The 13,930-nt window shown below is 48.6% G+C and overlaps 1 protein-coding gene across 1 annotated transcript in view; it reads left to right on the plus strand.

Annotated features, from left to right (window-relative positions):
- The first annotated feature begins 586 nt into the window (after window positions 1-586).
- Window positions 587-13,930, plus strand: part of CIDEA (cell death inducing DFFA like effector a) — an 18,976-nt gene continuing 5,632 nt past the window's right edge. Inside the window, exons 1-3 of the mRNA XM_032152841.2 lie at window positions 587-647; window positions 9,052-9,196; window positions 10,536-10,682. Coding sequence (XP_032008732.1) covers window positions 610-647; window positions 9,052-9,196; window positions 10,536-10,682 — 330 coding nt within the window. The 5' untranslated portion in view covers window positions 587-609. The remainder of the gene's footprint in view (window positions 648-9,051; window positions 9,197-10,535; window positions 10,683-13,930) is intronic.

The raw sequence follows: 13,930 nt of genomic DNA on the forward strand, positions 1-13,930 counted from the left end.
CCCCAAATGCTCGTGACACGGCCTTGAGAGCAGCGCAGGGGGCAGGAAGCCCAGGCGCCTCGGAGAACCTGAAGGGCTGCAGGTCTCGGTGTCTGCGGCAGCTTCCGCATCCCTGCAGGGAACCAGCGGCTCGCTGAGCCTGGGGCTGGGCTCTGGGGGACTCCGGCGCTGGAGGCAAGTGGCGTTCACACCAGTCTCCTCACTCGCGCCACCCGTGGCCTGGGTTCAAAATCCACACACCCGTCTTTCCGCGGCCAAAGCGATGCTGCCTGGATTGGTGATGACCCCAACTGCCCTGACCCCCAGAAGTGCCAAACGAACAGGCTGACAAATGACCAAAAGAGACCCGCAGAGCATCTGGGCTTCCAAGGTCCTCGGTACCGCCCAAGGCAGCGAAGGACGCGCGGCTCCAGGCTGCGGGAGCCAGGGACGACCGGGAGCTCCCAGAGCGCGAAGCCGCGATCCTCGGCGGTGGAGAGCCCATGCCAACGTCCTCCCCTGCGCGGGTCAGGCCTTCGCGGGGCTGGCGGGCGGGCGGGGGCGGGGCCGCCGCACTTTAAGAGGCTGTGCAGGCAGAGAGGTTTTCAGGCCCGCGAGGGGATCCGCGCCATGGAGGCCGCCCGGGACTATGCAGGAGCCCTCATCAGGCGAGTGCCCCCGCATCCCCCTGAGCCCCGCATTCCCGTGCGCTTCCAATCGCCTTGCGTTCCGTGTCCTCATATTCCCCTGTGCGCCTCTCCTACCGTACGTACCCCGCTCCCCTCACCCCCCAGCTCCCCGCATTCTCTTGCCCTCCACGATCCCGCGCACACACCCATCCGCCCCACTGGTGCCCAAGCCGTCCAGCCGCGCCTGTGGGCAGAGACCAAGCCCGTCCCGCGCCTCCTCACCCTCCTGCAGCTGGGCGAGGTACCAGGTGTGGCTCTCGCGAGGTGCGCGGGCGTCTGCAGACCAGGTGACAGTGACAGCTGACGAGTGGCTGCATCTCTGGCCGCTGCTGCAGTCGCGGGCGCAGAAGAGGGTCCGGTCCCAGGAACCCCGAGCAAAGCTTCCACGGTGCGAGGGGACCGGGCTTCTGGGGGTCCTGGAAATCGCAACGGGAGCTGGGCGCGGGAGGGGCGCAGGCTTGGCCCCTCCTGGAAGCGCGGGCTCTGGTCTCCGAGGGGAGGCCCGGACCGTCCGGCGGAGCCCGCCAGGTTGATGGTGCTGGGAGAAGCGCTCCTCCTGCCTCCGGTCCAAGGGCGGAGAAGCTGCCTGGGGAGCAGGGGGGACAAGGGGCGGGTGGATCCTGAGGAGTCTTCCCTGCGCTTCGCACCCGCTCGTGGTCTAACAGGCAGCATTGGCTACTTTCCTGCTTGGGTTAATCTTCATATCCCAACAGACCCAAGCCAATTCTTGGTAAAATCCTAAGTCGTTGCGTGGCAGCAACTGTAAAGTAAGGTCTAAGAGGGAGATCGTGTTTCTCTGACGACCAAGTGCCTGGAAAAGGATAGAGAACCACTTGAGGGCTTGAAGGTGAAGGCGTTCAGCGGCGCCGGGTCCCACTGTGTGTGCTACGTGTGGCGGGCAGAGAGACTACATGGGTGAAAGGGAGCGGTCCGGCTACAAAACGCCATCTATGAGCTTCTGATCCCGGGTTCTTAAATGGGAGCTGTCGTACATACTCCAGGTTAGAAGCATCTTTCTCTTTAAAAACAAGCCCACAGTACAAGTCTGGGTGGTGGCAGGGGGACGCTGAGAAACACCTGCTTCGTGTATGGTCATTAACACACTTAGGCCTAAAGGTCAGGGCCCTGTTTCTTCTGCATTCTTCCAGAACCATCCACACCACAGTCCCACTTCTAGGAGGTGAGGACTTAGCAGTTTGGAATGCATCCTTCCAACCACTTTTCCAGTGAATTCACAACACACCCACTGTTCCTCCGGAGCATGGGGGAAGGAAGTGTGGGCTGACTCGCACTGACCAATCCTGGTTGGCCTCTGAGCAGGATTCAGGCTGAGCCTGTCCCTGCTCTAACTATCATAATGGCTCACCAAAATCCAAAATGCATCTCTGTGGGGTCTCCGTGAGGTCAAGTGTGAAGTGGAAGTGACTTGCTTATGAGCTGTTGACAAATGAAACATTGGGAAACCTTGAGTCTCCTAAGACACATTCCTTCTAGCTTGGCTCCTCCCAGGAGTGAATGACTCTACCTGTTAGGGACAAACTGTTGCTGCAATTCTTTGAAATCTACCTTCTCCCAGGCTGAACTACTGTCATTCTGTGAAATCTACCTGCTTCCAGGCTGAACTACTGTCACTCTGTGAACTCTACCTGCTCCCAGGCTGAACTACTGTCATTCTGTGAAATCTACCTGTTTCCAAACTAAACTGGAAGAAAACAATTTGTAATTCTTGTTGAAGGGAAAACACTTTTTCTTCCCTGCCCCTCTCTAAAACCCTGTCTGGGCAAAAGAGCCAGAGGTCAGGTCCTAACACATTTGCTAATTGTGCTCTTGCTGGACTTCTGCCTCAGGGTTCCTTAATTTAAACCAGGTCAGGATGTCATAACTCTTTCTTTATTAGTAACTACATTTTGCCAAGGAAAGAACTTAATCAATGTGCACAATTTTTAAAAATCAGGTACTTGTAGTCAGTGGTGAAACCTTAACCCAGCCATTTGTTAGTCAGCTGGAATCATTAGGGGCCTTGGTCATGAGGAAAGCAGCCTGAGGTCTCACAGCAAAGCTCCAGACATCAAGGAGGTCCACATGCAGGTAGACTGTCACAGACAAAATCTGCTCTGTTCATGTGTCTTGCCAGTGATAACATTCCTGCCAAACGCTGAAGTTGTTATGAAGCTGATACATGTTATAAACTTCGTGTGAAACGGCTGCTTTCATAGCTAGCACATCTTTCCTTTCCTTGAACAAGGAACTCTAGGTTTTGTGCTGCTATTTCAGTACAAATTTCACCACAGTCTTCTTAGTGACATTAGTAAGGAATTAAGTATGCTTCAAGTGAATCTCTCAGCTTTCTGCTTCTTGAATCTAAATTCTTATTTTAATGAACCTGCAAAGTGTCCAAAGACTTGGTCATGTGTTGAAAACTTGATAACGTCAAGCCTTTAGGTAGCTTGCGAAGAACTGAGCCATGAGCTAGGCAGTCCTTGTCGGGGCGAGTTCATCTGGGGGGTAGGTGTGCTCCCACCTGCGTATGTCACATCCAAGAGCCCTAGAGGAGCCGGGCAGCAGGAAGTCTTGTCGAGGCGGCACTCGCTTCTCCGCCTCCTGCCATTGACCCCACCATCCTCTGACGCTGTCCCTACAGCTCAGGGACTCTTCTCCAGGCCTGTGGAGCACTTTCCCAGCCTTCCCTTCCTTCTCTGCGTGCCTGTGCTTGACCTCACACTTCCCTCCTTGGCATTCCCTGCCACTCTTGGTGACAGAGCTCTGTTGGCTTCTGTCCTACTCCTGCGTACTACTTCTTCCTCCCACAGTGGCTGCCTCCTTTTCTTCCTAATGATGAGACACAGGGTTCCCTCAGCCATCACTGCCCCCTGAATATTCCCGGGCACTATCTTACACAGCCTGTACTGCTGCCCCCTCACCCATGACACCAAAATATTTCACTTTGAGGACGACCTTAATCCTGGGCCCTTTTCCTCCATAGGTGGCATATAAAGAAAGCTTTTTAATTCTCTTTACGGCTCAGGTTTGTTTTACTGGAGAAGAGTTCAGGTCTACTGTCAGTCTGTGGCATGTTGGTATATTTCACACACTTTTGGAAGTTGGCAGCGCCCTGCCTCCCTCGGGGTGGAATACAAAACCTTCCCTTCCCGTCTTTTCCTGGGAGACATGCCATTTCACAGCATTCTATGAAGTCTGACTTTTCTTCTCTGGATTTCTCTGAAACAGCCTATTTCCTTAAACAAACTGTTTCCTTGTATCTTCCCTGTTAGAGGGTTATTTCCCTTTCTGTTTCCTGTGGTTGTCTGCCCCCACTTTCACAGGAATTAGGAGTGGCAGTTCTCATGTGTGGTGTGTCTAAACGCAGGATCCTAGGGCCACTCAGTGGCCCTGCTTTCAGGCACCGTGCTGATGGCCAGGGATAGAGATTACTCTATTTAGTGGGCTGGAGGTGAGTTGGGTGGAGACGGTGGCTTGTTCATGTAGCAGCAGATTCAGTCCCTGTAGGGTCCTGGTGTACACAGGCCTGGTGTGCAGAACATCTCATCTAACCCCTTTCTGTGTTACATAGAGACACCCTTGATTTTACAGAACTTGACCCAGAAATCACTTACCCTCCTCCTTGATAAGAAGGTGGGGTGTCAATTTCCTGTCCTCTGTGCCCCCACCAGCCTTTGCTCCAGCAGTCACCCAGCGCTTGGTTGGGAAATGCTACAGGTGAGAACAATAGGTGTTTTTTCACTGACGATGGTGATCTTGAGGGCAGGTGAAGGCAGAAAGAACCAGAAACGGTTGCCAGCTCTTATCTTGTCAGACAGGTAAAGACTGCAGGAACTTGGAATTAATCATCTGAGCCAGGTCACTGGAGCACAGGTGCTTACGAAGGCGTGAGCATGTTCGTCCAATGAGGAGACGCAGCGCCAGGGCTGTGTCTTTGACCACTGGGGCTGGACCTAGCACTGGAAGACATGGACCACGTTCTCTCATTTCTCTGATTTTGGCCTGGCATCTTTCACTCACTAAATAGATGGTGTGCTGACAGGCACTGTGGGAAAGTAGGAAATACACCGCCAGGCCCCGTGAGACAGATGCTAGAAGCCTGTGCAAGACTGTGGTGACTTCTTGCCTTGGGGGCGAAGAGAGGCTCTTTCTTGCTGCTGAGGCCGGGCCCTTCTCTCCTGTGGGAGCGGTGTCTTCTGGCCAGGTGCCACACCACTGGGTGGAAGCTGGAGCTGGGCTCAGACGCTGGTCTAGCCTTTGCTGCCCTGATGATTCACCTCCTGCTTTCCCCAGGCCTAGGTTTCACTGTCTGTAAGGTGGATCCCAAGGAGTGGTTAGGCAAGGCGCTAGCTCTCACACACGAGGGTTTGGCATCCAGTGGCACTTGGGCCTTTCTCTCTCCCTCCTTGTGGGGACTTCAGATAGTTTAAATTTCAGTCGCTGTGATGAGGTGGAGGCGACACCAGGGTTCTGAATGTGAAATGTAACACAGCCCGTCCTCACTGCCCTCTCCCCCGGGTCACCAGGGGTGAGAGTGTGCTCAAATTCCCCGTGGTGTCAGCACAGCAGTGTTGTTCATGGCATTGTGTAACTGAGAACCCTGCGTCACTCTCTTAATCGAGGTGACAGTTCAGAAGCCGTGTGCCAGTCCTGGGGCCGTGTTAGTACACAGCCCGGCCGGGCAAGGCTCTGATTGACTTGGTGGGTCCCTGGCAAACGTGTGCAAGTCATTCTGACAGGTCCGGAACCCCAACCCAGCACATTTCCCTTGGGCTTGCCTCATTGAAAACAAATTGTGTAGCAACTTTGTCTACCCAAGACGGAAAGGCGTTGAGGGCATGAACTCAAAGCGCTGCTGTGCTTTCAGCCATAGAGCAGCTCCTGCACAGCCCTCTGGATAGATGTTTATTGCTTGAGATTTGAAGTTCAGAGGATGGATAACAAAACAACCTACTCCCCTAACCAAAAAAAGTCTTGGCTTTGGACAGACCTGGGATCAGGTTCTATCTTTCCCCGTATTGACTGGCCGACTTTGAGAAGCCACTCTGAGCCTCAGTTTTCTCATCTGGGAAGTGGGGCAATAGTTTCCTTACAAGGTTGTGAGGATAATTTGTTAATATTAATTAATATTGAACTAATGGGCATGGCGGCTCATGCCTGTAATCCCAGCACTTTGGGAGGCCAAGGCGGGCGGATCACTTGAGGTCAGGAGTTCGAGACAAGCCTGAACCATGGTGAAAACCTTTTCTTTACTAAAAATACAAAAATTAGCAAGGCATGGTAGTGGGTGCCTGTAACCCCAGCTACTCGGGAGGCTGAGGCAGGAGAATTGCTTGAATCCAGGAAGCAGAGGCTGTAGTGAGCCAAGATTGCGTCACTGCACTCCAGCCTGGGCCACAGAGCGAGACTCTGTCTCCAAAAACAAACAAAAAAATTGAACTAACATTAACAAGAGCTGAAATTGCTAATATACTGCTGGCCGTGGCAAGTGCTCAGATGCCAGCAGTTATGAGGCCCTGATGTCATCCTGGCCAAGGATACTCCAGACCAAATTCTTGCCAATGACCTTGGTCTGGTTCTAGAATGACACTTTGTTGGTGAGGCACCTGAAGAAGGCACAAACGCTCACTATTATGGAAAGCCTGAAACTAGGATCAAGCTGGTAGCGCGAACTCAACAAGGCGATTTTTGAGAGCCAGCTTGTTACTCTACTATCACGTTTTTTGTCTGTTTTTTGTTTGTTTGTTTGTTTGTTTTAGAGACAGTGTCACTCTTTTGCCCAGGCTGGAGTGCAGTGGTGTAATCACAGCTCACTGTGGCCCCAATCTAGGGCTCAAGCAATCCCCTTGCCTCAGCCTCCCAAGTAGCTAGGACTACAGGCATGCACCACCACGCCTGGCTAATTTTTTTTTTCAATTTATTTTTTGTAAAGATGAGGGTCTCACTGTGTTTCCCAAATTGGTCTCTAGCTCCTGGGCTCAAGTGACCCTCCTGCCTCAGCCTTCCAAACTGCTGGGATTACAGGCATGAGCCATTGCACCCAGCCAACTATCAGTTTTTTATATTACAAACAATTTGGTAAGTCGCTGAATTTTCACTTGGATCCATTTGTAGAGCTTTAAGTTAGACAATATACTATCTAAAATGTATGTGCCTACAACTAAGCTAGATATTACAGGAAATATAACAAAGAAGTCTTTATCCATACAGAAAATAAAGCATGGATAGATGGCTGTGTGTCATAAAGTGCCAAATCACAGGTGACAGGCATTGGCAATCCGTGCAGGTGTTCCCTAGGATTTTAGCATTCAGTGAGTTAATCCAGAAAAACTGCTCTAAGAGTCAAAAAGCAGTGATGTGCTCACTTTGTGTCTTTTTCAAGGTTGTCCTGAAACTACACCTTTTGTTTCATTCTCCTGAATGTCCCTGTACAAGCATTTGTCCAAATAGCCACTAATTTGAGCACCTGTGGTAGGTGGGTGCTCTCCGGGGTGAGGGGAGTGTCCAGTCCTGCTCTGTGGGGGCATGGGGATTGAATGAGGTCACACAGATGCCACTATCACAGTGCCTGGCTCTAGGTAAGACCTGAACCCTCGCTGATTTCTGATTGTGTTATTTGCAATCATTTTGTTATGAATCTATTTCTGAATATAAAAAAGTCAGCCAGGCATGGTGGCTCACGCCTGAAATCCTAGCGCTTTGGGACGTTGAGGTGGGCGGATCACTTGAGGTCAGGAGTTTGAAACCAGCTTGGCCATCATGGTGAAACCCAGTCTCTACAAAATATACAAAAAATTAGCTGGCCATGGTGGTGCGTGCCTGCAATCCCAGCTACTCAGGAGGCTGAGGTAGGAGAATCGTTTGAACCCAGGAGGCAGAAGAATCGCTTGAACCACTCCAGCCTGGGCAACAGAGTGAGACTCCATCTCAGAACAAACAAACAAACAAACAAAAGTCTGCAGTCCTGGGTGAAAACTCTACATGTTGCTCTACTGGCTCCCCTTCTAGTGACAGCAGCAGGGCACCTGTGTGTCCCCTCTTGGAGTTATTTTTGTATAATTTCATGCCTTCGTGCTTTTTGGTTTAAAAGCATGCAATCATGTGTTGAAGGCAGTTTACCTTTTCTTTTCTCTTTTTTTTTTTTTCAGTTGGAGTCTCACTACATCATCCAGCCTGGAGTACAGTGGTGCAACCTTGGCTCACTGCAGCCTTGACCTACTAGGTTCATCCTGGCTCAAGCAATCCTCTCACCTCAGCTTCCTGAGTAGATGAGAGTATACATGCACCACCACACCCAGCTAATTTTTTTTATTTTTATTTTTTTGTAAAGACAGGGTCTCACTACGTTGCCCAGGCTGCTCTCGAACTCCTGGGTTCAAGCTATCTTCTTGCCTCAGCCTCCCAAAGTACTGGAATTACAAGTGTGAGCCACCATGCCCAGCAGGTTTTGCACTTCTTAAATTGCTATCAAAAGCTTCATCTGGGAGGCTGAGGCAGGAGCGAGGACTGCTTGAGCCTAGGAGTTCAAGACCAGCCTGGGCAACAAAGTAAGGCCCTGTCTCTACAAAAATACAAAACTCAGACAAACATGGTGGCTTGCACCTGTAGTCCCAGCTACTCAGGAGGCTGAGGCAGCAGGATCGCTTGAGCCCAGGAGGTCAAGGCTGCAGTAAGCTGAGATCACACCACTGCAATCCAGCCTGGGCAACAAAGCAAGATCCTGCATCTAAAAGGAGAAAAAAAAAGTAAATGTTTGAATTAATTCTTTGATAAATGAGGACTTACTCCAAAGTGTCCTGTGATGTAAGCCCCGAGGGTCTTTTCTTTCTGTGATTCCAGCCACAGTTCTAAGGGTGTTTCTGCTGTTCTTGGTTCATCCTAAGTTGATTTCAGAAACTTCATTGATTGCTATAGTGACCAATATTGCACTTTTGAATTGATTTCTGGTTTACCCTTACTGTATAAACATGTATCTATGTGCACGTGTCTGAGTGCACTGAATCTCTAACTCTGTGTAACTACTTCATGGCCACTAGAAATCATTCTTTTAGATTTTTTAAATCTCCCATCCATATTTGCAGAATATAATTCTTATTTCTTGTTTGAGTTGAGTTCCCTAACCATTCTTTCTCAAAGAGTTTCGGCAAGGACTTTGGATGTTCTGGTAAAATAGGAATAAAGACTGTTGTGTTTTCTGGCTTGATGTGTTACTTGTTTCTTCTTTGGAATTATGTGTACACGTGTATATATAATTTTAGTAATCCCAACCACTGAATTTCTTTCTTTTAGATGCAAATATTAAAAATGCATTATTTTTAGGTACTTTCACACTTCTCCCGAGAGACTCTTTTTAAAAGGTTTTACTTTTCACCTCCATTTTCAGGCCCCTGACATTTATGGGATCACAGACTAAGCGAGTCCTGCTCACCCCGCTCATGCATCCAGCTCGCCCTTTCCGGGTCTCCAACCATGACAGGAGCAGCCGGCGTGGGGTGATGGCAAGCAGCCTGCAGGAGCTCATCAGCAAGGTGCCCCACAGCCCGCATCTCTCCCCCAGTCCACGGGGGCACCCTGCACTCACACAGGGCCATGGTCTTGGGCTCTAAGCCAGGGCCAGCACAGAAAGGTCAAGAAAAGCAGCATCTCACTGGGAGGAAACGGGGAGAGAAATTGGGAATGACTGCTGGTGGTTATGGAGTTTCTTTTTCTTTTTCTGTTTTTGAGACAGGGTCTTGCCATGTTGCCCAGGCTGGCCTCAAACTCCCGGGCTTAAGTGATCCTCCCACCTCAACCTCCCAAGTCCATGCCAGTTTCTTTCTTGGGTGATGAAAGTGCTGTAAAATTGATTGTGGTGATGGTGGTCCAACTCTGTGAGCATACCAAAAACCACTGCACTGTATACTTTAAATGAGTGGATCATGTGATATGTGAATTATATATCAGTAAAGCTGTTTTTAAAAGAGGAGGAAGAGAAAGAAAGAAGGAGAAACAGCAAGTTAAACTCATCAGACCCTCTCTTGGCCTCAGAGACTCTGAGAGTAAAGGTTAGGTATAAATGATCAAGGGGAACACTACATCTCTGTACCATAAAACACTGAGGTCCAGAGACAAAAACCTTAAAACAGTCACTAATGGAGAATGTCGCTTTGTTTCTTTGACAAGGGAGGATGCAGGGATGGAGCCGACTTTGGAAGTCTGGGTTTGGTCGTAAAGGCCAGGATCTAGAACTGTGTCCTAGACCACCAAATAAGGAAGAATCCCAGCCTCTCAGGGAAGCATAACTCAGACTCAGGCACCCATGGAAACGAGAAACAAGCACCCAACACGCAGTCTGTGAAGCAAGAGAGGCACTCAGCTACACACACGAGGCTGCGGCTCTTACAGCAGCAAACATGCAAGAGCTTTCTTTTTATTCATCTAAGTAAATAGGAAATCTTAGAAATTACAAATGTTATTTAATGTGATCATTATCTCATGTATCCTAAGAAGACAGATCCATTAAAATCTTAGCTTCCTGGCGGCATGCAGTGGCATGTACCTGTAGCCCCAGCTACTCCGGAGGCTGTGGCAGGAAGATTGCTTGAGCCCAGGAGTTTGAGGCTGTGATGCACTATGATTGTGTCTGTGAATAGCCACTGCACTCCAGCCTGGGCAGCATAGTGGGTCCTCATCTTAAAAAGACCATTCTTCACTTCCCTGTTTCCGAGCAAAGACTGAGTCATAGATACAAGTCAAGGTTACCTTTACCATTAAAATTTTATCAGAATCAGCCAACACTTTTGAAAACTGTAACTTAATAAATGTCATTGGCTGGTCACATCGAACTACCTGGCTTCACTCCATTTCTCTGATGTGTTGCACACCTAGACTCTGGATGCCCTCGTCATCACCACCGGACTGGTCACTCTGGTGCTGGAGGAAGATGGCACCGTGGTGGACACAGAAGAGTTCTTTCAGACCTTGAGAGACAACACGCATTTCATGATCTTGGAAAAAGGACAGAAGTGGATACCGGTAAGAAAAACACTGTCACCCAAACAGTACTGGGTAGACTTTTTACATACAAAAGTACACGCCCCACTTGGCTGTTGACTTGTCCACTTTCTTTTTTTGTTTGTTTGGTTTTTTTAGACTGAGTCTTGCTCTGTCACCCAGGCTGGAGTGCAGTGGTGTGATCTCGGCTCGCTGCAAGCTCCACCTCCCGGGTTCACGCCATTCTCCTGCCTCAGCCTCTGGAGTAGCTGGGATTACAGGCGCCTGCCACCACGCCCGGCTAATTTTTTGTATTTTTAGTAGAGGCAGAGTTTCACTGTGTTAGCCAGGATGGTCTTGATCTCCTGACCTCATGATCCACCTGCCTCCGCCTCCCAAAGTGCTGGGATTACAGGCGTGAGCCACCGCACCTGGCCGACTTGTCCACTTTCTAAATATGCCCTTTGTATTCACCTAACAACTGGATCCACTGCCCTCAAAAGGATTCTTACAAGTGTTTCCAGGAAACTTAGTCTCTCTGTGAACTGAGGCTATTTGATATAAAGCAAGTAATTCCAAGGAACAGGCTTTGGCCAGTGAGTAGCTACAGATCCTGTAAAATGCACAGAATTGACTTGGCAACTCTTCACCATTTCTGTTCTTAGAAGGCTGGAGAAGTAAACACCATCAAGGAAGTTAGTGAGAGGGGTGTGTGTGCATGCGTGCACATGTGTGAATACGGAGATTTAGAAAAGTAAAGAGATAGAATGAAGCCTTCGGTCTCTGGGAAAACTATAGATGATATAGCTCAAAAAACCTTCTCAGTATAAAATGCCTAAAAATGTAAAGCACAATATCAAAATATCTTTTCACATAATAAACTGATTTCCAAGAAAGAGAAATCCTCAGTGGTTAAAATTTTGAGGCCAGCATCCAGAGAGGAACATGAACACTGAAGCTGGCAGCTCCCCTGGCATCTCCTCTGGGGTTCCCCCACCTGTGAGCACCCACGGACCTCGGGGACAGATGCTGGGAGGATAGGAGACAGCCTCCAGCTGACACAAAGTCAGGGGGTGAGATTTAAGGGTCTGGGTAAAGCAGGGAATCTTAGAGCTCTCTCCTGGGAATTTGGGCCACAAGCTGCCCTCATGAGGGTTTAGGCATTGCTGAGTCCGAAACCCCTAAGCTGAGAGTTCAGTTTTCAGAGATCTGCGGGAGTAGCATCAATGGAGGGGTTTGCTCATTGGATTCTCTTTGCTCCAGCCCCGTTTCCAGGGTTGATAGTGCCCCAGGTAACTAGCAGGAGCTCAGGCAGATCCCCTTGGGATGAACGTCCATCCTGGCCTCAAAGAGTTTTCATTCCTAATGTTCTCACAATGCAAGTTCACAACCAAAACACAGAATGTAAGGACTCAGTCACCACATTCATGAGAGTAAGCAGAAGCAATAAAGTCAGGCCTGCCAGGACCGCATATGTTGGAATCATCAGATACAGAGTATAAAATTAGTGTACTAAAAATGCTCACCCATGGCTAAATTTGACTGACTAAATAAATTAATTAAATGCTCAAAGAAACATTAAAAATAATCTAAAGTAAGAATAGCTAGGAATTGAAGACCAGCCTAGGCAACATAGCAAAATCCCAATCTCCACACAAAAAAAATTTTTTTTAAGGCTTAGCTGGGCACGATGGTACACACCTGAAGTCCTAGCTACTCAGGAGGCTGAGGCAGGAGGATCACTTGAGCCCAGGACTTGGATGCTGCAATGAACTGTGATCACACCATTACACTCCAGCCTGAGTGCCAGAGCAAGACCCTATCTCCAAAAAAACAAAAAATAAGAAAATATCAGCATGGGCAACATGGCAAAACCCCATCTCTACCAAAAAATACAAAAATTAGCCTGGCATAGTGGTGCATACCTGTAGTCCCAGCTACTTGGGAGGCTGAGGCCGGAGAATCACTTGCGCCTGGCAGGTCAAGGCTGCAGAGAGTCATGATTGCACCATTGCACTCCAGCCCCAGGGACAGAGGGCGACCCTGTCTCAAAAAATAAAAATACATTAAAAAGGAACAAGAGATAATAAGAACTGACTACACAGATTTGAAATAATCAAATAGAATTTTTGGAAATGAAAAATATAACAACTAAAATCAAGTAAATGGAGACTCAGGTTAGACAGAGCTGAAGGTAATGATAAAAGATCTGAAAGATGTTGCCTGTGATGTAACACAAAGCAGTAGAGGTGGGGAACACGAAGGATGTTAGAGACCAGGCTGAAATCTAATCTCTCTTTCTTTGACATCCTCACGTAGGGAGGAAATTTTTTAAAACAAGACACAATGCACAAGTCATTTTTTTTTTTTTTTGAGATGGAGTCTCACTCTGTTGCCCAGGCTGGAGTGCAGTGGTGTGATCTCGGCTCACTGCAACTTCTGCCTCCTGAGTTCAGGTGATTCTTCTGCCTCAGGCTCCCGAGTAGCTGGGACTACAGGCGTGTGCCACCACACCTGGCTGATTTTTGTATTTTCAGTAGAGATGGGGTTTCACCATATTGGCCAGGCTGGTCTCGAACTCCTGACCTTGTGATCCACCTGCCTCGGCCTCCCAAAGTGCTGGGATTACAGGCGTGAGCCACCACACCAGGCCAACACAATGCACAAATCATTTTTTTAAAAAAAGATAGAAATCAATTCATTTAAGAATGTTTTCCATCAAAAGACACTATAAAAGAAGTAAAACAATAAGCCACAAAATGGGGAGAAGGTGTTTCCAACATAACCTGATAAAAGATTAGTATTCAGTAAATGTAAATAACTCATATAAATCAATTATGAAAACAACAAGTAATCTAATTTTAAAATGAGCTACAGGAGCCACACACGGTGGCTCACACCTGCAATCCCAGCACTTTGGGAGGCCAAGGCAGGAGGATTGCTTGAGCCCAGGAGTTCGAGACCAGCCCGGGCAACATAACAAGACTTTGTCTCTACTAAAAATAAAAAAATTGGCCAGGCATGGTGGTGTACACCTGTAGTCCCAGGTAGTTGGGAGCTGCGGCAAGAGGATTGCTCGAGCCCAGGAGTTTGAGGTGGCAGTGAGCTGTGATCCAACCACTGCATTCCAGTCTGGGCACCAGAGCAAGTCTTAAGGAAAAAAAAAAGGAGGGAGCAAGAGACAGAGACAGGCATCTCCAGAATAAACAATGATATCATTTTTACACCATTAAATTTGGTATTGCCAGACTTCTTGATATTTTTTTCTTTCTTTCTTTCTTTCTTTCTTT

Source organism: Hylobates moloch, unplaced genomic scaffold (assembly GCF_009828535.3).
Source record: "Hylobates moloch isolate HMO894 unplaced genomic scaffold, HMol_V3 SCAFFOLD_5, whole genome shotgun sequence".
NCBI classification, from domain to species: Eukaryota; Metazoa; Chordata; class Mammalia; order Primates; family Hylobatidae; genus Hylobates; species Hylobates moloch.